The 21,226-nt window shown below is 42.3% G+C and overlaps 1 protein-coding gene and 1 gene segment (V, D, J or C); both read right to left on the minus strand.

The window, feature by feature from the left end:
• The window catches only part of LOC104850643, a 39,534-nt gene that overhangs the window by 10,646 nt on the left and 7,662 nt on the right, over window positions 1-21,226 (minus strand). Inside the window, 1 exon segment of the C gene segment in view lies at window positions 16,008-16,012. Coding sequence covers window positions 16,008-16,012 — 5 coding nt within the window.
• On the minus strand, window positions 3,016-13,390 carry LOC104850642 (anionic trypsin-1). 2 transcript variants are annotated; one of them, XM_010607702.1, is made up of 6 exons: window positions 13,262-13,390; window positions 5,909-6,108; window positions 4,786-4,945; window positions 3,966-4,219; window positions 3,435-3,571; window positions 3,016-3,183 (listed from the first exon to the last, which is right to left on the minus strand). In XM_010607702.1, the coding sequence occupies exons 2-6, from the start codon at window positions 5,946-5,948 to the stop codon at window positions 3,034-3,036; spliced, it is 741 nt and encodes a 246-aa protein (XP_010606004.1). In that variant the 5' UTR covers window positions 5,949-6,108; window positions 13,262-13,390; the 3' UTR covers window positions 3,016-3,033. The 2 variants fall into 2 exon arrangements, with proteins under 2 accessions (XP_010606004.1, XP_010606003.1); XM_010607701.1 differs by lacking the exons at window positions 5,909-6,108; window positions 13,262-13,390 and adding an exon at window positions 6,612-6,687.

Genomic DNA, 21,226 nt, shown 5'->3' on the forward strand with positions numbered 1-21,226 from the left:
TTCCTGTGGAAAAACACAAATAGCTCCCCTGGATCTGTGCAATACAGGATCCGGTCCATGCCATTGGCCTGTTAAAACATCTTTCCACATAATAGTTTCAGTACTTGCGACAGCTTTGGAGGCGTGCCTGTCGGCAGCAGAGTTTCCAGCCTCATCCAGCACCAAGAAATTTAGGGTAAACATTACCAGAGACAAAGAAGCCCCAGGCTTTAATGTTGGAACTAGGGCATTCTTTTGTTTTTGAAGATAACTTTTAAGGGTGCCATTAGCACGTTCCACAATTCCTTGTGCTTGTGGATTATACGCTAATCCTGTAACATGATTAACTTGCATCATAGTGCAGAACTTTTCAAATGAATTTGAAGTATAGGCAGGCCCATTGTCTGTTTTTATTCTACCATAATCCCAAATAAAGACCCATTGCTTCATCAGCTGGAATGTGGTGAGGTCTCCTCTTCATTTCCTTTCTTCATTGAAACCTAGTTTATTTTGTTCTATTTTCATTTTTTTGTTGTTGTTTATTCATCCCTTTTGCCAATTAATACCTTACTTTCTAAGTAAGTTTTTTCTTAATCATGTAGCTGGTGACATTTATCCCAACTAGCCTTACAAATCAGAAAACTACTGTCTTGACATAATAGCGCCTCACAGAGCTCCCCCCCCCGCCAAGTTTTGCACCTCGGGACGGGACATTATACCCAAATGAAGTTTTTCGCCAACAGTAGCCTAGACCAATTAGGCAGGAATCAGTTTGAAATCATTCGCCATCTTGGGCAGCAGGGGGTAGGCTTTCCTTATTATTATTCTTGTTTCTTTAAAACTTAAATTGTTGCAGTATATGTTTGACCACTTGAGGGGGCAAGAAGAATGCAGAGCGCTGGGCCCGGGTGGGGTAGGTAAAAAAAAGAAGCAGTCTTCCTCAGGGCATGTGCTGGGGGCAAGCGAGGGAATAGGGAAACCTGCTAGTAACAGTTTACCCCTGTGTAACTCAAGCTGTTTTTTCTCAGTTGAGGAATAGAAATCTAGAGGCTAAAATGAGCATTCAGTGACCAAGAGACAGAGCCGAAACCACTGCACAAGCTTCCTCCGTTCAGTTCTGGCACTGTAAGTCCAGCCTGGAGCCACCTTCTTGGGTTCCACCAGGACCCTGCTTATGGCTAGGAGGGCCTTGGGCAAGTTACTAAACCTCTCTCTCAGTCTCTTACGGATAAAGTAGGAATAATAACAATACTACCTTATGGGGTTGCCGTGAGAGCTAGATGAGGTAATGCGTGCCAACACTTATCATAGTACCTGCATATGCTCAGTGAAAACATTAGGCATTATATTTCCACAGAGTGTGCTGGCCCAGGGATGTCTCTCGCAGTGAGGTTCCCAGGCTTTAGCGCGATCGGAATGATCTGGAAGATTTGTTAAACGGCAGGTTGCTGGGCACCATCCCAGTTCTTCTGACTCAGTGGGTCTGGGGATGAGGCTCATCTTTGCATTTCTCCTAAGTCTCCCAGGGACTATGGTGCTTCAGTTCCAAGGAGCACCCTTTGAGAACTCTTCTTCTGGCAGCTTCTTTCTTTTCTCAGTGCCCTTTTCTCTACTCCTCCTCCATGTTTTATTCATTCTATCCCTGGTTACTTGTATCCCAGGATTTGTTTAATCCCTGGAGATAGCCAGACAAGTAAGACAATATTTCCCACCCAGGTGCTCGTCGTTGAACACCAGGAGAAGTACCTTCTCTAGCAGAAGAGGCACAGGCCAGGGAGTAGACACCTGAAACTCAGACACAAGGCAGCTGGGGCCAGGGGATGGGAGGTGGAGGTGTCAGAAGATACTTAAGAGGAGTGGGAGGGGCATCCAGACAGGGCCGTGGTGTCCAGAGATGGAGACTAGAGGCACATAGCCTGTTGGATGGACCACCAGGACTGATGAGCAGGAAGGAGAGGCCGGCAGGGGTGTGTGATGGAAGCACAAACAGGACTCAAACAAGGAGAACTATGAATTTCCAAGTCCTCAGGAAAAGACTGACTCAGGCAGGGATGTGATGAGCAGGAGCTCTTCAAGAACAATTACTCTACCTGGAAGGAAGCCATTGAGGGAGCCCCTCAGAAGGTGTAGAAGGCAGGAAAGGGGACATTTGTGATGGGTGCCTGGAGAGACATGGAAGACCAGGGTCGGTGGGCTCTTCATAGTCTCAAGAGAACAGTAGGCTGAGTAGAGGGTACATAGGCAAAGGGGCATTTAATCCCCAGCTCTGTCATCTGCAGGGTGTGGGCCATGGGTGACCCAGTAGCCTTTGCTGCCCCTGCTTTCCATCTGTACTCCTGAGGCAAGAGCATGCCAAGGGTGCAATGTCTGTATGCTGGATGGTGTGCACATCCTGATATTATGTGTAGAATGAGGCAAAGGCAGATTTCTGAAGAGCATGATTTATGGAGGTTCAGGAACCCATGAGTCCCCTGCAGACACATAAGCAGATGGCTGGGAAATGGCCAGTGAGAGCTTCTCTAGTAGGACCCTTGCTGCCAGGAGGAAGTAGAAGTGAACTAGCAAGAACATGTGCGTGCAAAGGGACTCAGAAGAAACGCAAACAATTGATGCTGAAGTTTCTTTAGAAGTGTGTGCTCTGGATACCAAAAGGTTTGTTTCCTAAGCCAAATAAAGCAGTGGCCTGGCCAGCTGCGCTGAAACATGCTCACCCAGACACATTCAGGACCACCAGAGTACCAAGAAAGTACAAAGAAAGTTCTTTAAAACCACTTTGCTGACATCTATTTTTCTTGAGAAGACAGACCCTTTTTACCTTCCCACCTGCTTTTAGTTAGTTTTAGATTTCAGATTTCATGTCTTTATATGCTGCTAATTTAGTGCTCCACAGAAAGTATTTTGGGACATGGCAGGGGGTTGCTTATCTCTCAAGAGGAGGGATGTATCTGACCTCAGATTGGAGGATGTTTCCCAGAATGAAGGGGCTAAGAGCAAGCACAAATAACAAGCACAGATTCACTTTATTAGCATGGGGATGGCAACAGGACTGAGGGCTCAATTTTTAGCGATGGTCTGCTGAATCCAGGACACATAGTTGCACACCTTGGTGTAGACTCCAGGAAGATTCTTCAGAGCACAGCCATAGCCCCAGGAGACGATTCCTTGGAGTTTTCCATTGCAGACCACAGGGCCACCAGAGTCACCCTGGAGGGGAGGGACAAATCATATAAAGAGGAGATGAGAGGGAATACAGCTATACTTCCTCTGAACTTAAATGCTCTGGTCAGCTGGCTCCACATCCTTCTCATGGTTGCCCACTCTGTGCCCTTGCTATGCAGATGGTATGCAGGTCTTCATTTCTCCATGATGTTACCACATGGAGCTGCCAGCCTCAACACCTTGGTCACTCACATCCTACTCCCAGGACATGGGGGTACATGCGGGGCTTCAGTCACCTGGCAAGAGTCCTTGCCTCCCTCAAGGAAGCCAACACAGAACATGTTACTGGTGATCTCTCCAGGGTAGGAGGCTTCACACGCAGACTGACTGAGCACAGGGGCATCCAGGCACTGCAGCAAATCTGGGTTGTTGACTTTGAGAGGAAGGAACAGATCAGAGAAAGAAGAAACATGAGTCAGACCAAGCTGGGGAAAAATCCAGTGCCTAACACCATGGGTAGCCACTGGAGAGCACCCCAAAGATATAAGCCCCAGAAAGGAACAATGTGTGTCAGTTCCCAGCAGGACCATTGCTGCTTTCCATCCTGGAAGTAAAGATATCATGTTCTAGATTTATCCTCTTTTGATTCTGAGGATCAGCACCTCAGGAACTCAGCTCTCTGTGGTGGCCACTGCAGAGTTTTGCGTGTAGTGGGCACTTGAAATGTGTTTTCAGGCTGGAAGCAAATGGATTCAAGTTTATAGACATGCCTGGTTCTGGGAAGTATGGGGAGAGAGGGGAGTAGGAGGGTGAAGGGTCTCACTCACCACCAGAGCTCAAGGTGTTGCCCCAGCCAGAGATGAGGCACCGAGTGCCAGCAGACACACAGGAGGAAGGCAGGGATACGGTGGCCACCCGGGAGTTGAGGGATGCGGGTGAGGCAAGCTTGATCAGCATGATGTCATTGTTGAGGGTGTTGCTGTTGTAGTTGGGGTGGCGGATGATCTTGGCTGCATTGATAAACTGTTCATTCCCCTCCTGGACGTTGATGTTGTGCTCTCCCAGTCTCACTTGGATGCGGCTATTGGGAAGAGGTGCAGGGTGCAAGATTTCTTTCTGTGGTTCAAGACACCCCAGAATTCTCAAATGCCCTGCTTAGGGGGAACTATAGGGGATCAGGATGGAGTATGTGGCAGGATCACAGGAGCAGCAGAGGACTGGTGGATGGTGCTGGTGTGAGACCCAAGCCCTTTCTGCTACAGAGGTAGGCAGTGTGGAAGAGGATGTGGTGTGGAGGGGGACACAATGTTCAGGAGATGGAATGTGGAAGTGATGGGGCACAGAATGTAGCTGGGGATGACTCTTAGCTGCTATCCTGAAGCTGCCTCCCACAGTCCAGCTGGCAAACTTGTCTGCCTTTTTTACTGATCTGTACACAAAAATGATCCTTTGGTGCTTTTCTGACCAGCATCCTTTGCTGTCTAATGAATTTGTTTGGTGAGAGAGAGGCTTGTTATTGTGTGAATCTCTTCTACTGCATGTGAGCTGCCTCTAGCAACTTCTATTTTCCACCACCTTTCCCATCTTCCTTCCAACCTCACCTGTTGCTAGGGCTGTGGGCTCTGCAGTCAGGGCCCCAACACTTACGACTTGTAGCAGTGAGCCGCAGACACCACCCACTGGTTATTGATGAGGGAGCCTCCGCAGAAGTGGTAGCCACTGTTCAGGGACACCTGGTAGGGGACGGAGTATGCCGCACAGGTGTAGCCCCCAACGATCTTGTCATCATCATCAATGGGGAAGGCAACTTGAGTAGAGAAAGGGAGGAACCAACTTAGCAGGATGTTAGAAGGGTGGAGACTTCAGCCCTGTGATAGCTTCCTGCTAATTATGATTTTTTAATGAGCACCGTGATTATAAGCAAACAAGGAACACTGTCAACCCCAGTGGACACCACTGCTTGTATTTGTCCCAGGTACCTGTGCCTGCAAACACATAGCTGGATATCCTGCATGAGCTCAGATCTCCTCTGCATGTATCAGGGTGAGGGCACAAGAAAAGCTCTCACCATGCATTGGGTGGGATATGAATCAGAATGTGGTTGTCTCCCCACTGAGTGTTTCTCTCTCACATTCATCACTGGTCTGCTCCCCATTGTTGCTTGAGCAACAGGTTATCAGCATAGCTAGGATAATCTTCCAGCCGAGTACAGCCATCGTACCCAGCTTTCCCACAGCCCAAATCTACACAGTGAGGTCAGAGTGGATGATACCAGCTCACAGGCCCATTTAATCATGGCAAAGGGAGACACTAGCACTGCCAAGTAGAATAGTTATTCTTGACCTTATCTGCAAATTAAGCATCTAATGCACAGGCCATATCCCAGATAGAAAGTCTCAATTTCTAGGGGTGAGTCTCTAGGAAGAGCACTTTTCAGGCTCCATAGGTGTGTTCAGGGTTGAGAAAGGCTATGGTGGACCTATCCTAGAGGTGTCAGAGACAAGCTGTGAAACTACTGCTTCATTTCATATACTCTGTCCACCTGACCTCCCATTCTAGCCTCCCTGACCTCAGCCCATGGTAGACGGAATGAAATCAGGGAAAAGGAGAGAGGTAAAGCTTACCAAGAGCCCAAGAAGGTGGTCAGGAGAGGTCCTGGATAAGGTAAAGCAAGTATCAGAGTGCAGTAAGGTAGGAGGGACAGCAGTGATGGTAGGGCACAAGGTTTCCAGGAGAGGATGGACAGCCCCAGGCAAGGCAGGGGACTCACCAGCAGCTCCCACAAGGGCGAGGATCAGAAGTGTGCTCATGGTGGCAGATGTATAGTTGAGCAAGTGGTGGAGTTGTATTTATACTTCTTAGGAGGGAGAGAAGTTACCAAGGTAGAGGGTCATGCTCCTTCCTGCACAAACACACCTGTAGCTTTTCCCTTCCAAGAGTCTTGCATCAGCCCAGCTGTGTATGGCCACTCTGTGTGAGGTGATAAGAAAAGTTACCTTCTGAGGCTGAGAGGGAGAGCAGCTTATTGCTTGAAAGGATGCCATGCTGAGGAAAAGAGGGGAAGCCAATCTCTGCATCTACAAGGCTGGGCTTGCTTAGGTTGAGAGATGAGGGGTTGGAGGAAGAAAAATGGCCTGTGTCCTTAGAAATCCTCTGGACTTGTGGGATTCATTTAATTTACTTTGAGAATGGATTAATACTGGCATCAAGCTTGGCTGTTTGGGATCCTGGAGTCCCCAAGGGAGGAAAGAAATGTTTAAGACTTACTCCCATGAGCATGAAGTCTCTTCTCTGCAATCTAACACCCTGGGCAAGAAAGTCAAATCCAATAACTTTGAGGCCAGAATTACACCAAGGTGATGAGAGGGAGACTCAGAGTTCTTTAGGAGTCTGGGCTTCAAGCTGACTTTCTTTTTCTACCAAGGCTATAAATGGAAGTGTCCCGAAGGAGTGAAAGTTAAGTAGGAGCTTACTAGATACATTAGAGGAATGGAAGACCAACATGGCATTCCTCCTCCTCCTCAGTGTCAGGTCATTTGTCTCTCTCATTGCTCATGCATTCAAGGGCTTTCTTAAAACAGCCTTTTGGTTTCCCTCATGGTCTGTGCCACAAGAGGATGGCAACTGCTATCTATACCTGACAGAAGCAGACAATTGGAGCTAGAATGATATGCCCAGATCATATAAGAAAGAGTGTATTGAATCTGTAAAACAGTTTTGGGAGTATGGCCATTTTCCCTATGTTGGTTTTCACCCAAGAGCAGGGGATATCTTTTAATTTTCTGATATCCTCTTTGATCTCTTCTTTCAGATTATTGTGGTTTTTAATGTAAGGATCCTTTACTTCCCTTGTTAAATTGATTCCTAAGTATTTTATTTTTTAATGCCATCTCAGTCAAAATACCATTACCATAACCCAAAGAACTAGAGAAAATAATTCTAAAATTCATTTGGAATCAGAAGAGACATAGAATAGCTAAAGCAATTCTTGGCAACAAGGGTAAGACAGGAGGCATCACAATCCCTGACTTGAAATTACACTACAAAACTAGTGTAATAAAGACATCATGGTGCTTGCAAAAAACAGACCTGAGTCTCAATGGAACAGTCTAGAAGATTCAGAAATAACTCCAAACACACTCATCCACCTTTATCCTTAACAAAGGGGCCAAATAGACCAAGTAGAAGAAAGATAACCTCTTTAATAAGGGGTGTTGGAAAAACTAGTTTTCTACATGCTAAAGACTAAAATTAGACCCATGTCTCTGGTCACGCACTACACTAAAATTAAATTGATCCAAGATATGAATATTAAAACAGAAATGCTAAATCTGTTCTAGGACAGAATGAGAAGAACTCTTGAGGACATAGGTGTAACCAAAGACTTCATGAACAGAACTCTAATTGCATGAAAAATAATACAAAAAATCAACAACTAAAATCTTATCCTATTAAAAAGCTTTTTAAACTGCAAAAGAAATTACCAACAGAGAGAAGAGACAACTCACAGAGTTGGCAAAAGATTGTAGCTGGGTGTTCCTCTGACAGAGAATTAATATCTAGAACATAAAAAGAATTGAAAAAAATCAGACTAAAGCGGGGAGTGGGAAAGGGAGGGGAAAGGAAATAAGGGAAAAGGAAAAATGTGAAAAAAAGGAAAAAATAGAAACAAAGTCTTTGTAAATAGGGAAAGGTAAAGGGGGTAAAAGGAGGGTAGGGGTGTGGGGAAAAATAAGAACCAAGACATATCATGTAAAGGTACAAGATCCCAATGATAAGTCTAACTGTATTGTTTGCTTTAAATGTACCAATAAACTCAATGGGGAAAGAATCAGAACCCCCAAATTTAAAGACTTAATAAAAATGGGCATCTGAAATTAATAAACAATTTTCAACAAATAAATATATGAAAAAATGTTCAACATCACTGGTCATTTGTAAAATGCAAATTAAAACAATGCTGAGACTTCATCTCACTCCAAAAAAAATGGCTATTTTCAAGAAATCAACCAACAAAAAGTTTTGACAGGACTGCAGGAAAAAAGGAACCCATTGATAGGAATGCAGACTGGTGCAACCACTATGGAAATCAGTGTGAAGATTCCTCAAAAAACTAGAATTAGAGGTTCCATTTGCCTCATCTATTCCTCTTCTGGGTATCTTCCTGAAAAAATCAAAAGCTTCACACCACAGAAATATATGCACACTCTTGTTTATAGTGGCACAGTGTGTAATAGCTAAATATTGGAAGCAGCTCAAATGTTCAATGACTCATGAATGGATGAAAAAGATGTGCTCTTTTATACAATGGGGTACTATTCAGCCATAAAGAAGGATAAGCTTGAGACATTTGTAGCTAAATGAATGCACCTTGAGACTTACTCTTAAGAGAAATAAACTGGACATATGTAAATATCACATTGTCTCTCTGGTGTGAGAAACTGAAAGTGTAAATAAGAAAAAATGTACAATAGATATTGTGAAATAGGAAGAAATTGTTCAAAAGGAAAAGGTATGAAGGAGGAAGGGAGAGAAAAGAAAGATGAGAAAAGAAGGAAAAATGGATACAAAGATCTTGTAAATAAGGAGGGGAAAAGGGATTGAAGGGATGGGAGGGGATTGGGGGGGAAGAGGAATCGAGATATACCATGTACAGTGCAAATTCCCTATGATGAATGCGATCTATGATGAATGCGATCATTATGAATATCTAAATTGCACCACTGAAATTAATAATACAAGTGTAGACAGTGATAATCTGCAACCTGATTAGAGAACGAGCAGTAGGCAGACAGATTAGCTCAGGGTAAAGGGATCAAGCACTAGGTTCAGGAACAATGGTGTGGGGGAGGATTCCGAATCTTCTATTTTATGCAATGAAACTATCATCCTGGGCTCTGTACAAGGATCCACATTTGGAGTTGCCATGGCTACCAAGAATCAGCCCTGCAATTTATCAGGGGCACAACCTGACCTGAGGAGTGTAGAGACAGATGGTTCATGTGCTTGTGTAGTTCAACAATATGGGAGCCAATTGCAGGAGACTTCTGACAAGGCACTTCTCTCTCTGTCAGCTCCTCTAAGCCCAGAGTGGGTGAGGGACAGAAGCAAGCAAGGTTTATGTTTGGGTTCTGTAAAAAGTAGAAAAGGAATGAACATTTTGGAGGTCCTAAATAAAGTGAGCAAAGCTTAATTCAACAGTTGGTAATAGAACTGGAGGTGGCAGGGTGATGGAGCAAATGGAAACCAGAGTGAACTGCAGGAAATACCAATGTAGGGTTTGTAGAGTACCTGCTAGTGCCCTCACTGGGATGGTGAGGCCAACTTCTTTGTGCCAGAGATCCTCTATGGAAGACTCTCACCTGTCCACCCTGCATCCCTGTATTGCCTGATGGGCTCATACCCCATGGGTGTCTTAGTTACTTTTCTTGCACATTGGTAGTATGCTGCTTTTCCTTTGTGCTGAGCATCACAGTTTAACTTTTCACAAATATTTTAACTGTTACCTATGCAGGATGAAGTTATTTCCATTTACAGAGGAAGAGGCTGTGGCTCCGAGAGATTCTCTGCCTTGCCCCAAATGTCACCTAAAAATGGCAGTACAGCTTCACACCACAGGAAAACATGGCAAGTGTTGGGAAGTGTGGGATTTGCTGCAGGTGGCACCTCAAAGGTTTACCAGGGAATCAACCCACCGGAAACTAGCTGGAAAATTTTATATCTGATTCCATCCTGGCACTTGACTTCCTGGCAGAAATGGAACATCAAATAATATTTCACCTGGCATCTCATCCGAGAGTCTTACCTTACCATGGCCCCCGTCCCACATGGCCCATGTCTAATGCACTTTTCTGTGTTCACAAGTAATTGGCAGACACTTAGGAAGCCAGGTTGGGAAGTCTGGGGATGTTTCTGTGATGTCACTCAACATACTGCTTTGCTTTGTCTCCTTGCAGGGGGATACTTATAGGACTGCTGTTTTAGTGGAGGATAGAATTTTGCTCTAGGATCTATAGATACTGTGTGCACTGGACAGACAACCACAGGGAAGTATCATTGACAGAAGGAAACATAGGAAAGGGAATTTTGGATTGGCCCCCGAGCCTCTAACTCTGCCCTAAAGGGAATATCAAAGGGCAGCACAATTTCCTGCAGTAGAAGCTCACAAATTAGGTTTTTCCTGATATATTGTGCTCCTACTTACAGCCTGAGATCAGCTTTCTTCAAGGTAGGAATCACCTTTCAGGCAGAGGAGGGAGTTATAGATGAATACTTTACTACTTTAGATGAATAGGGTAGGTTCAGATCCAGCTTCTTAAACTCAATTTTCACATCTATGCAGTTCTTAATGACATTTATTTTGAGATATATATTCCTTTGTCTACCCCTTCAAGTCATGCTACTAGCTTGTGTTTGGTGTTTAGCCTATCAAACACCTGCTTTCCATTTATGATAACAGTGAATTGTCTGTTTCCTTATTCTACAACAAATATTAAGTCTTCATGGACCTTTTATCATATGCTTGTCACAACTACAGCTTTAAATGAAGAATCTAAAACTTGGAGTGCAAGAGACTTCTCCAGGAACACTCAAGTAAGGAATGCAAAGATAGTATCAGAACCTCTCTTTTCTTCAAACTCAGTTCATTTCCCAGTGCATTGCCACATGATGGAGTCTTTCCAAGATCTTAATTGACTGAAAATTACACTTTCATCAGATCCCAAATTACTGTTTTCTTTGCCCAGATCAGGATTTTCTGTTCAAATCTTTTTCAACACTTGGGCTCCAGCATCCCTATCCAGATTATTTTTTGGTGATACTGGGGCTTGTATCCAAGGCCTTTGCACTGAGCTACATCCTCAATCCTTTTTTAAATTTTATTTCACTTTATTTTTTTATTTTTGGAGACAATATCTTACTAAGTTCAAAGTTACCCAGAGTGGGCTTGAACATGTGATCTTCCTGCCTCAGCTTCCCAGAGTGCTGGGATTACAAGTGTGCACCACCATGCCCAGTTTTTATAGCCAGATGAAGTTACAGACTATCTTCCCTGCAAAGCCAAGCTCTCTTCCACTATTTTTTCATATCTCCCTAATGACATTACTTTCCATCCAATAAGAAACTGTTCTCTTGGATACCTCATCCTGGAAATAATGGAAAGTGAAGAGGGTGCTCTGTGATCCAGAAAGACCTGAAGAGCAAGACAAAGGCTTGGAAGGGCTGAGTGGTCATGGTTGATCAGCCAGTTGGAGTCACTCCCACTCATACTGTCTTGTTTCCTTCTCCTCATCGTTAACCATGAAGTGGCATTTGAGTATTTTATTGGTTCTTCAGGATTCATGCACCATACAATTTCTAGCAATTGATTCTTTCAGGTTGCTTAAAGATAGTTTGACTCCTGTAGTGTAAGAACGGCTCTTTCTGTTCCTATCACAGCCACTTCTTGTCCACTCCTTCCTGGCTTCCTGGAGCTAATTAGGTGATTGGAGAGTAAGCAGTAGGGTCCAGGATGAGTATCCACATAGGCTACTGTTACCATTGCACCTGTGAATTCAATGAAACTTAGAGCCTGATACGTGATGTTTGCATCTGTTTTTCTAAATCACATTAGATCCAGATTGAGGCCCATAAACCAGGTGTGGTGATAAGTCCAATTGGTCTGTTGGCTCCTTCTAGTCATTTGTCTTGTAAAAAGTCCAGACTCTGCCATGCATTTGGAAGGGAGCCAACTGGTGAGTCTACCTCGTTTAGGTTGGCTTGGACAGAAGCATCTTCAGAAGGCTCTGAAGGCTCAGAGCTGAGGGCTCCATCCACACAGACATCAGAAGCAATTTCCATCTGCTCAAGGCCACTTTGCTTGCTTGAGCAGATGGTTCTGGCCTTTGCCTCGGAAGAACCCATAGCATCTGTTCCATTTCCCAGTCCTAGGCAGCAGAGGGAGATCAGCACAAATCACTGTGCTCCTCCCTGTTTAAATATAAAGCTTTGTTCAAATGTGAGCTTGAGAGTTTTGTTTTCTTCCTGTGGAACAATTCAGTTAATTTAGATTATCTAAACTCAAATCTTTGGAAATTTTTTATTTCCAAAGAATTTATTACATCTCAACAAGTTCTAGGTCCTTGCTTTCATGGCATTTTTGTGTCCATTTATATACATGTGAAGAAACATAAGTATTGAAGAATATATATACATATACAGATGTAGCGATTAAATGTTATTAGAACTTGGTAAAGTGTTGATGTGGAGATGTGGATGTGCAGGTAGGGTGATCAAGAAATTCTCTTTGGGGAAATGATATTTGAGTTAGGACCAGAATAAGAAAAAGCCAGCCATGGGAAGGAGAGACTAAAAAGACTTTTATAGTTCACTTCTGAATCTATACTAAAAATAAGTCAACACACACAAATAACTGTATTTTTTTAGTTAAATAACCTTGTCCTCTAGCATATGGTTATTTACTTGGCCATTGGTTTTGATTGTAAAAACTTATGACCCAGGAAATGAACATTACTGAATTTAAATATTCTCATTAAAATTACTATAAATACATTTTTGATATGAGATGAAATATTGTTGGGTTAAGAGAATAAATTCTAAAATGGTCATTGTCAGATAATCTAATTCTATCAAAACTGATTATTTTTTACTTTTCCTCACTTTAATAACTATAAATATTACAATAAAACATAGATTTGATATAATTAAAACAACAAGAAGGAAAAATAATATATACAATTTTATAAGGGAGTATTATACTTAACCTTGAAAAGTATTGATTAATGGTAAAATGTCAATTATGACAGTGCTAATAAACTTAGGTACTGGCTACATGTTTTACCTTTACCAGACACAACGTCATGTACTTTACAGGGATAACATCCCATTCTTATAATAAACCTTCATTTAATAGATCTCATTATTATCCTAATTTTGTATGTGAGGCTAAGGCATACAGAAATTGTGCGACTTGTTCATGCTTACCCCAGTGATGAAGAAATAGAATGGAGTAGTGAACTCAGTCCTGTCTGTTGAGAGAGTCCAAGTCCTTAGCCACACTGCTTCACAATTTCTAAGCAGACAATTTTGTTATATTATAGGAAGTTCCCCCTGATGCAGGGCTTACCTCTAGGTGACTTTGTGGACCTCAGAGGGACACAGGAGTATGGAGCAGGAAGGGAAGCCAGCACTGAAGCAGGAGGCTAGCAAAACTTTAAAGCAGGTTAGGCCTCTTCCTCAGGGCCAAAGAGTCAACAAGTTAGAGTTCAGATGTGTAACTGAGGCAGGGAGCTAACAAGACTGTAAAGTAACCCTCTCATAGGAAATAAATAGGCAATGTACCTTTGGGGGTTGGGAAATAGTTTTTCAAAGGAGCAAGCTGAGGCACTCCTTTGAGCAAAAAGCCAGTGGTTAATCACAGCAGCAAGCCTACTCACTCCCTGAGATAAGCAAGCAGGATGTGCACAGAAACCAGGAAGGCTCTGTGGGAGTGAAATGCCTCCTTTGTGCAGGGTGACCCTGTTTGTGGAGTGGCCATATCTGCAGTCTATGTGCTTCTTTCTTATAATAAATTTTTATTTTATCTTTAAAATGGGTCCATGTATAATTTCTACTTGTATTCAACCAAGACTTTATGCTAGCTGGAGAAAGCAGCAGAGCCATTACATAAAATGAGTATAAACACAGACTCCTGTGGTCTAGAGAACCAGTGTGCATGGAAGGTGTAGAAGACCCACTGGGCCAGATCCAGGATGGAGCTGCACTGGACCAGGAGCTAGGATACAGGCAAGCAAGGATCTTGGAAGAACTGCATACTTACTGGAAAGATAAGCTAGAAAACAAATACCAAAGTGAGTAATATCAATAAAGAATATTATTTACTGGTCTCGAATTCAGATGTTATTTTTAAAATTTCCCCTGATTATTCATGGTCTTTGAGTAGTCATCACGTTGCAGTTTTGGATACAGTTTATATGGCCAAGATAAATACAAAATCATGAAATGAAATGGCATTGGGTCTGTAGCACCCCAAATTACTTGGAAGAGGCAAAAGCAAACATTTCCTGGAAAACCCACCTGTAGTCAAGTTTTTAAAGAGTTCCCAGAGATTAGTTCACAATATCAAATTACACAATGCAGAAGGAAATGAGCCAACCTGGCAGTCAGCAGACACTACCAACGAGAAAGCCAGATGTGAAAAGGCACCAGATGTTGGCATTAGTAAAAGTTCCAAACAGATGTATGACATCTTCAAAGAAAGAAAACAATTTAGAAATGCACAAGAAGAAAATCAGCTTTGAAAAATGGCCACTCATATCTTTAAAGACTCAGGAAAATTATAATTAATTTAATGTGAATAAGTGGCTTATCGAGGAAAAGATGTGAATTAATAAATGGAACAGTGGCCCTCAAGAAATCACCCAGAATTCAGCACAGAGAAGCAAAAATAGAAAATGCATACTGAAAGGGTAAAGAGCTTAGATAATGGGAAAGAAAGTTGAATGCAAGATAGATTTGCTCATTGAACCTGCAGGCCATGTTTCCCATGAAATGTGAGAAACCGGATGAATGGAATGAAATTCTCACTCTGTGTGAGGTTTCCCTTCACCACTACCTTTCAGAACCACATGTGTGCTAGTTAGACTGCAACACTGATTCCAGAATAGCATACAAGCTTAAAAACAGGCCCACAATTTCCATCAAAAATAGGGAATTTCTATTAAAGTCTAAATGTGGATTGAGGGTAAGGGAGAGAATGTAGGAGTGAGGATATCATGAGATTTTGAGATAAACCTTCAGAACTGATTATTCCTTCTCCCAGCTCTGCTGGAGGCTTTCTTATGTTATTATATAACAATGAACTGTTCTGTGCATGTCTGATTTGGTCATTTTTCAGATTAAATAACTCCTGGGTCTGAATACCATGATGAGGCATTCATCATGAGCCAGGAGCAACTTTTGTTTTTTTTTTTTTTTTTGGTTCCAGGGATCGAACTCAGGTCCTTGTGTTTGTGAGGCAGACAGTGGAAACACTGAGCTAAATCCCTGGCATAGAGCACCTTTTAAGGAAGAATAGTTGTTAGTAGGTAGAAGAGAGGAGGGCTTTATGTCTAAACTTTGCTTTTCCTTGTAGGACATTTTCCTAGGCAGGCTTGGAAGTCCTCCCACTTTGTCATTTGCAATTCTCAATGATGACTGAGGAAATCTAACATCTTAAGACAAAGAGGAAATGGTCAGAACAGCTTGACCCTATTCAAGGCCCTTAGAACAGGATGTCCTTCAGTTCTGTAGCCCAATATGTCATGTCACTCTGGAGTGGAAAGCCCAGAGTGGGCCTCTTACTGGAGTTCCCCAGAAGTGGTGCAAATGAGGCACGTGCAGGTGAACTTCCCCAGACCCTGGACAGCACCCCCATGTCTTGGGGGAATGAGCACTCCCTGTATCCTGGACCTCTGCTGTCCCTGCCACCTATATGTAAATAATGCACTCTATTTATGGTGATGTGTGCGTGTGTGTGTGTGTGTGTGTGTGTGTGTGTTCCATCTCACCGGATGCCACTGGTAGTAAAACTGAACCCCAAAATTCAGTGCTGAATGTACTTCTCACTGTTTTCTGGTTCTTTTATTGAGGAGTAAGAGATAAGGAGCTTCACAGATGAGCCCTGTGTGCTGTTGGCTATGTAGAATAATTGAGTCTCCTCAGTCTTGCCCAAGCAGCAGGAAGCATTCATCACAGGCTTGCTCTGTTGTCAAATCTCTCTTGCAGGTGGCCCAAGTTTTACAGATTGCACAGTTAATTGAGCAGAGTAGCACTATCAGATGCAGTGTATTGAAAGTCTAACTTAATGTCCAAAGAGGCCTAAGCATTGTAACCCTTTCTCCATGATGAATGATATAAGATGCATGAGTTTATTTTTCACTTTAGAGGAGATATTCTAACATACTCTAGAACTCCGGTGTACCTAAGCTCACCAATGTTGCAGATCTCTAAACTTTGGCAGCTTTTACATTGGTCTGGAATGCATGTGTCATGTTGAGGCATTTAATGTACTTTGTAGTAGTCCTGTTCACTAAGAACAATCAACATACATACAGTGCGATAGACCGACATGCTGTCGAAATGTTTAATGTCCTTCCAAAATATTTTGTGATAGAAAGCAGGCTTGAGATAAAATGACAGAAAATAGGATAAGTATACCCATGAGATAGAAGAGCTAAAGGGTATTTCTGACTCCACTGCTTGAAGGCAAACTATATCTGCTTGTCTCTACTGAAAATTCCTAAACACTCTTCTGTATGAAATTTTATCTTCAACATCCCAGGAGCTTCTCTTTCTGTCTGTGATGAAACCCTCTCTAGAAAGCCGTCCAGATTTTCTCTCTGTTCCCAGTCTACACTCAAATCCATGCTCACCCATAAATGCAAGTACAGCTGTCTCTGAACAGAAGCTGTGGTTTCCCCCATTCCACCTTGGTGGAGTCCTCAGGCTCCTTTAGGGGCAGTCAGGTAGGAGGGAGTTCTTGCTCAGTGCTTTGATCTGTGCCTAGCACTGTGTCTCCAGCACAGCAGTAGTAGAAGCTGCTGTCTTCGGGGAGTATATTGATCACAGTCAGAGTTGAGAATGTTAGGTTTGGGCGGCTGATGAGAAACTTGTCCTTGGAAAATCCACTCTCATATGTGGCCTCAGAGCCTTGATTTGCAGTTGCAATTAGCACCAAGCTCTGTCCCGGGACCTGCTGGTACCAGAACATCAGGGATACCTGGATGTCAGCCTGACACTGGATCGTCATGGAGGTCCCACTTTGACAGATTTCTCTGCTTGGCTTTTGATGGAGGATAACACCAAACACAAAGCCTAGTTCCAAAAAGACAGACCAGCTTGGGGTCAGACAGGCAGAAAAGTTTCAAGTTTGTTTACCTTATACTACCTCAGCTACCAAAGGACCAAAAGCACTGCCTCCTTTTTATTTTGTCATCTGTTATTCTGTTGGAATCCTGTAGTCTCACGTCTTGCCCTCATCCTCTGTCTGGTGGCTTCAGGTTTGGGGGTTAGAAAGTCTCCCCACATCTCTGCTCAGCATTAACATTAGCCCTAGACTTCTCATGAATCAAGGCTCCTACCTCGTAGCAGAAGCAGCAGGAGAGTCCACATCTTGAGCAATGTTTTTCTCCCCCCTGAGAAAAGGCACTAGGAAGTCAAACTCAAATTCATCTCACGATGGTATAGTTGCTTGCTTCCCTACCTTCTGTGTTCTTCTCTTCTAGTACATCGAGTTTCTGTAAAACATGGAACATTATTCTGCCCCCTAGTGGCTGAGAGTGGTTCTTTACTCAGGATGGGTATTCATTCAGGAGGCATCCCAGCGTGCCCCTGCCACGGGCCGGTCAGTTATCCAAGTCCTCATCGTCATTATGGAGGTGCTACTTGATGTGCTACTCTGGGTGTACAAGCAAAAATGTGATGCGATATTGAGTCCAAAGAATTAAAGGTAAATTTTTAAAGTATAGAGAAACTCTAATACAGAATTCCAATTGTCTGCTTTCACTGCTATTGTTGTCCTACACTTAATGCATGAGTTTTCTTCCAACATACATATACCGACAAAATTCCTCTTATTTTTGAATTCCATTTCCAAATACATGGAATTTTCACTTTTGTTGGACTTCAGCTTCAGGAATTCAATTAACGTCTTTACTCTTAACCTACTCATTTGTCAATTCACAAATTAAGCACATCCTCATTTCAGTTATCACGTTCATAACCACTTTGTTTCCCTCTGCTTAATCCATGCACGTTTGTAATAAGATTCCTTTTATTATGATTCAGCTTAGTATGAACTGTGAAGCAGATTAATCCTCGTGTAAAATTAGACCACAGTACCACAATCTTTTTCAGTTATTTATTGGCTTTTCATAATACTCTTTCCTCATATCAAACTATCTACATAGTTTATTTTGCATAAAAACAGAGCTTATTTTTGAGCACGTGCTCGGTGATTTGCATGTATTAGTATATTAACAAGCTACATTTTCAGATTGGTATTATCACTTTACCTTTTCAGTCTTTTTAAATTTTTGAATGAGATTAATGGGCTTCATTTTTGGCAGATTTGTGCAGGCACATAATATACTTTGATCATTTTCACAACCATTCACCCTTTGGCATTTTGGGGAGTGTTTCAGTATGTGTATTTTGCTCATATTCATTACCCCCTTGCCCTTACCCCTCCATCTTTTTCACTTCCTCTTGTCTAGTAATAGCCTCCCTTCTACTTTCCTGTCATCTTTTTAGAGATTCCACATATCAAAGAGAACACACAATATTTGTCCTTTTGAGGCTGGCTTATTTTTGGCTTAGCAGGATGGTCTCCAGACTCATCCATTTTCCTGTAAATGATCAAATTTTGTTCTTCCTTGTGAATAAATTATACTCCATTGTGCATATGGCCATATTGTCTTTATCCATTCACTTGTTGATAAGCATCTAGGCTGGTTCCATATATTGGCTATTTTTCCAAATTAGGAAATCTTACCTAGGAGTTTTAACCTGCCCAAGTTCACATAATCGAAGGAGAAGTGACAAAGTGAAGTCTCAAGTCTATGTCTGTGTGATACTGACACCCAAATATTCATGTCAATACTATCAAGGGTTGCCTCACTTTTCCAGTGCCCTGTACATTGTTAACTGGTGGGAAACTGAGTGCAATGGACCATTAAATTTTACATGGCAACTTGGATATTGTCAAAGGTATTCTTGGATTTTGTTTTATCCTTTTGGGTATGGCTGGATCTTTTCAGTGAGGCATTTAATTTGGTTTAATTCAGACTTCCAATTCTTTGATGCTACAGTGATGAAATCACTGTTCAGTATTTTTTTTAAGCTAATTGAAGTATCACTTCCACAGGTACAGTTCAAGCATTATTGTCCAGAGATTTGGTGAAAGTTTGTATGCAGAATACTGGCTTGCTGGTTTTTCATGAATTTTTGTTTGACTGGGGCCTGATTACCAGCAAAAATTTATTGGTGTAAATACAGAAAAGTTACCTTTCATCCAAATGTAGATATCCTGGTGACCTCTACTTGCTCTTGGTGGCTTTGCTATACCTTAAAAGAGGCTTTAAGCTTTTTTTGTCCTGAATTTATGTTTGTTATTTTTGGAGGGAGGGTCCTATAAGAGTCATCATGTCACTGCCACATTTGCTTATTCTTTTTAATGGATGCATAACAATCAGCAGACTTTTATGATTCCTTTCTATATGTGATACTTCTAAATAATCTAGATTTTTTTTGTGTGGTATCACTTTCTTCAGTACAGATTTTAGTTTTTGACAGGCCATGAAACAAATGCTAGAATTTATAAGTGAATTACTCAACCATACTGTATAGTGGATCCACAGCCTGTGTTTGGCAGTATTAGAAAATGTACCCCTGCAGTAGTCTATTTTATTCTTGACTGGTTGCTAATTAGTTCTACTGCCCAGCTGTTATCCCAAGACTGTTGCTATTCTAAGTTAGCTTTCCTATTTTTTGGCCCACGTGATTGCATTATATTTTGGTTTGCTCTCTCAGTTTTCTGGGAGCATACTATTCAGTAACTTCCTCCCTCCTTCCCTCCCTCCCTCTCTCTCTCTCTCTCTCTCTCTCTTTCTTTCTTTCTCTCTTTCTTTCTTTTCTTAATGTTAGTGATTCTATCCATACTCTGATGATCCTTGACTATGTGTGTGTGTGTGTGTTCATTTCTAAGAGTGAAGCAATGAAACCTTACTGGGTACCTAGAAACATAGCTAGTCCTTAGTTACCAGGAGATTTCATGTGAAAAGACTGCAGGTTCAGGCAACCAAGATATTGATTATGCCCAACGTAGCCTGTAAGCACTGCTGGCTGTAAAGAATTACCCCCTCAATTGGCTTGTTTTGAGAAGTGAGTCGACTGATGCCTACATGCCACAGTCAGAGTAACTTGCACCCAAATTCGTTCCCAAATTAAAACCTTCTTAACTAGAAAGACAAGGTTCTAACAACAACTCTATATTTTGTCTATTCTGTTCCTAATTTGAGAATGTTCTGTCTTGTCCTTTACAGGCCTTGATTGCATTAGTATCCATAGCAACTGCATGATTGCATGTACTCACATGTAATTCCCCTTTAACACATAATTTGCCTTTACTCCAATTGATTACCAATAAAAATTGGTGGCTTGGACTGATCAGTGCCTTTGCCATATGAGCAGTATTGGTTGTCCTGGCTCCACAGTGTTTTTTAAAAATCTCTTTAGTTCTGTCTTTTAGTTTTTTTGCTCTGCCTCACACTGTAGAATGGAGTAGGAGATCAGAACCTACTCTAGAGGTCCCTGCCTTAGGCACTTGGCATTTGAGTGGGACACTCAAACGTCTGTGTAGGGAGATGTGAAAGCACAAGAAGGCAGTAGTTTGGCCCAGGCTGTGGGATGAAGGGGATCTGGGAGGCAGTGAGTCCTGTGTCAACAGAGCCCCAGCACAGGTGCCTCGCCTGATACCCTAATGTAACTAACTTCTGTAGCCAAGGTCACTGCTGGCTGGTTTTAAAAACTTGTATAACCAAGGTCATTACTGGCACGTAGTCACCTTTGTGTACTTTGGTATAAATGTGAAATAAACAGCTGACAATTGCAGCAAGAGAGGGAGACAAAAGAGCTAAGGACTGCTGCTTGCGTAGGTCTTCGAGGCCTAGGACTGCTGTGTGTGTACAGCACCAGAGAGCCACAACGGCAGCTAAGCAGATGGACTGTGGCTTAAGTGGTTGAATGAAAGGTGTTTCCACAACTCTGTGTCTCTTCTTCAGGCTACCCAAATCGCAAGTGAACCTCCCCAGCCTGGGCCAGGACAGTCACTTGTAGAAATCTCTTTTCTGGGGTTACTCAGTTTCTTCAAATAAGAATATTTAACTATTCTGGGGGGTGGAGTAACTGCCTAATTGTTCTATGCCAAGGTCAGTACACAGGTGATGAGAGTCAATTTCTCATGGTTTTCATGGCTTTTTTGCATTTCTGTAATCTGGTAGCAACTTTTCATTTGGACTTTCTTTTTCTTTCTTTTTTTTTTTTTTTTTTTTTT

The sequence above is a fragment of the Fukomys damarensis genome, unplaced genomic scaffold, assembly GCF_012274545.1.
Source record: "Fukomys damarensis isolate Sample0158 unplaced genomic scaffold, DMR_v1.0_HiC HiC_scaffold_16, whole genome shotgun sequence".
Classification (NCBI taxonomy): Eukaryota; Metazoa; Chordata; class Mammalia; order Rodentia; family Bathyergidae; genus Fukomys; species Fukomys damarensis.

Excerpts from the sequence above, each read along its gene's own strand:
- LOC104850642 (XM_010607701.1), bottom strand. The coding sequence starts at position 6,687 with ATGAGAGAGACAAATGACCTGACACTGAGGAGGAGGAGGAATGCCATG. Across the intron at positions 4,946-6,611 it reads CCATTCCTCTAATGTATCTA|TTGCCTTCCCCATTGATGAT; the intron begins GTAAGCTCCTAC and ends TCTCTACTCAAG. Across the intron at positions 4,220-4,785 it reads GCGGCTCACTGCTACAAGTC|CCGCATCCAAGTGAGACTGG; the intron begins GTAAGTGTTGGG and ends TCTTCCCAATAG.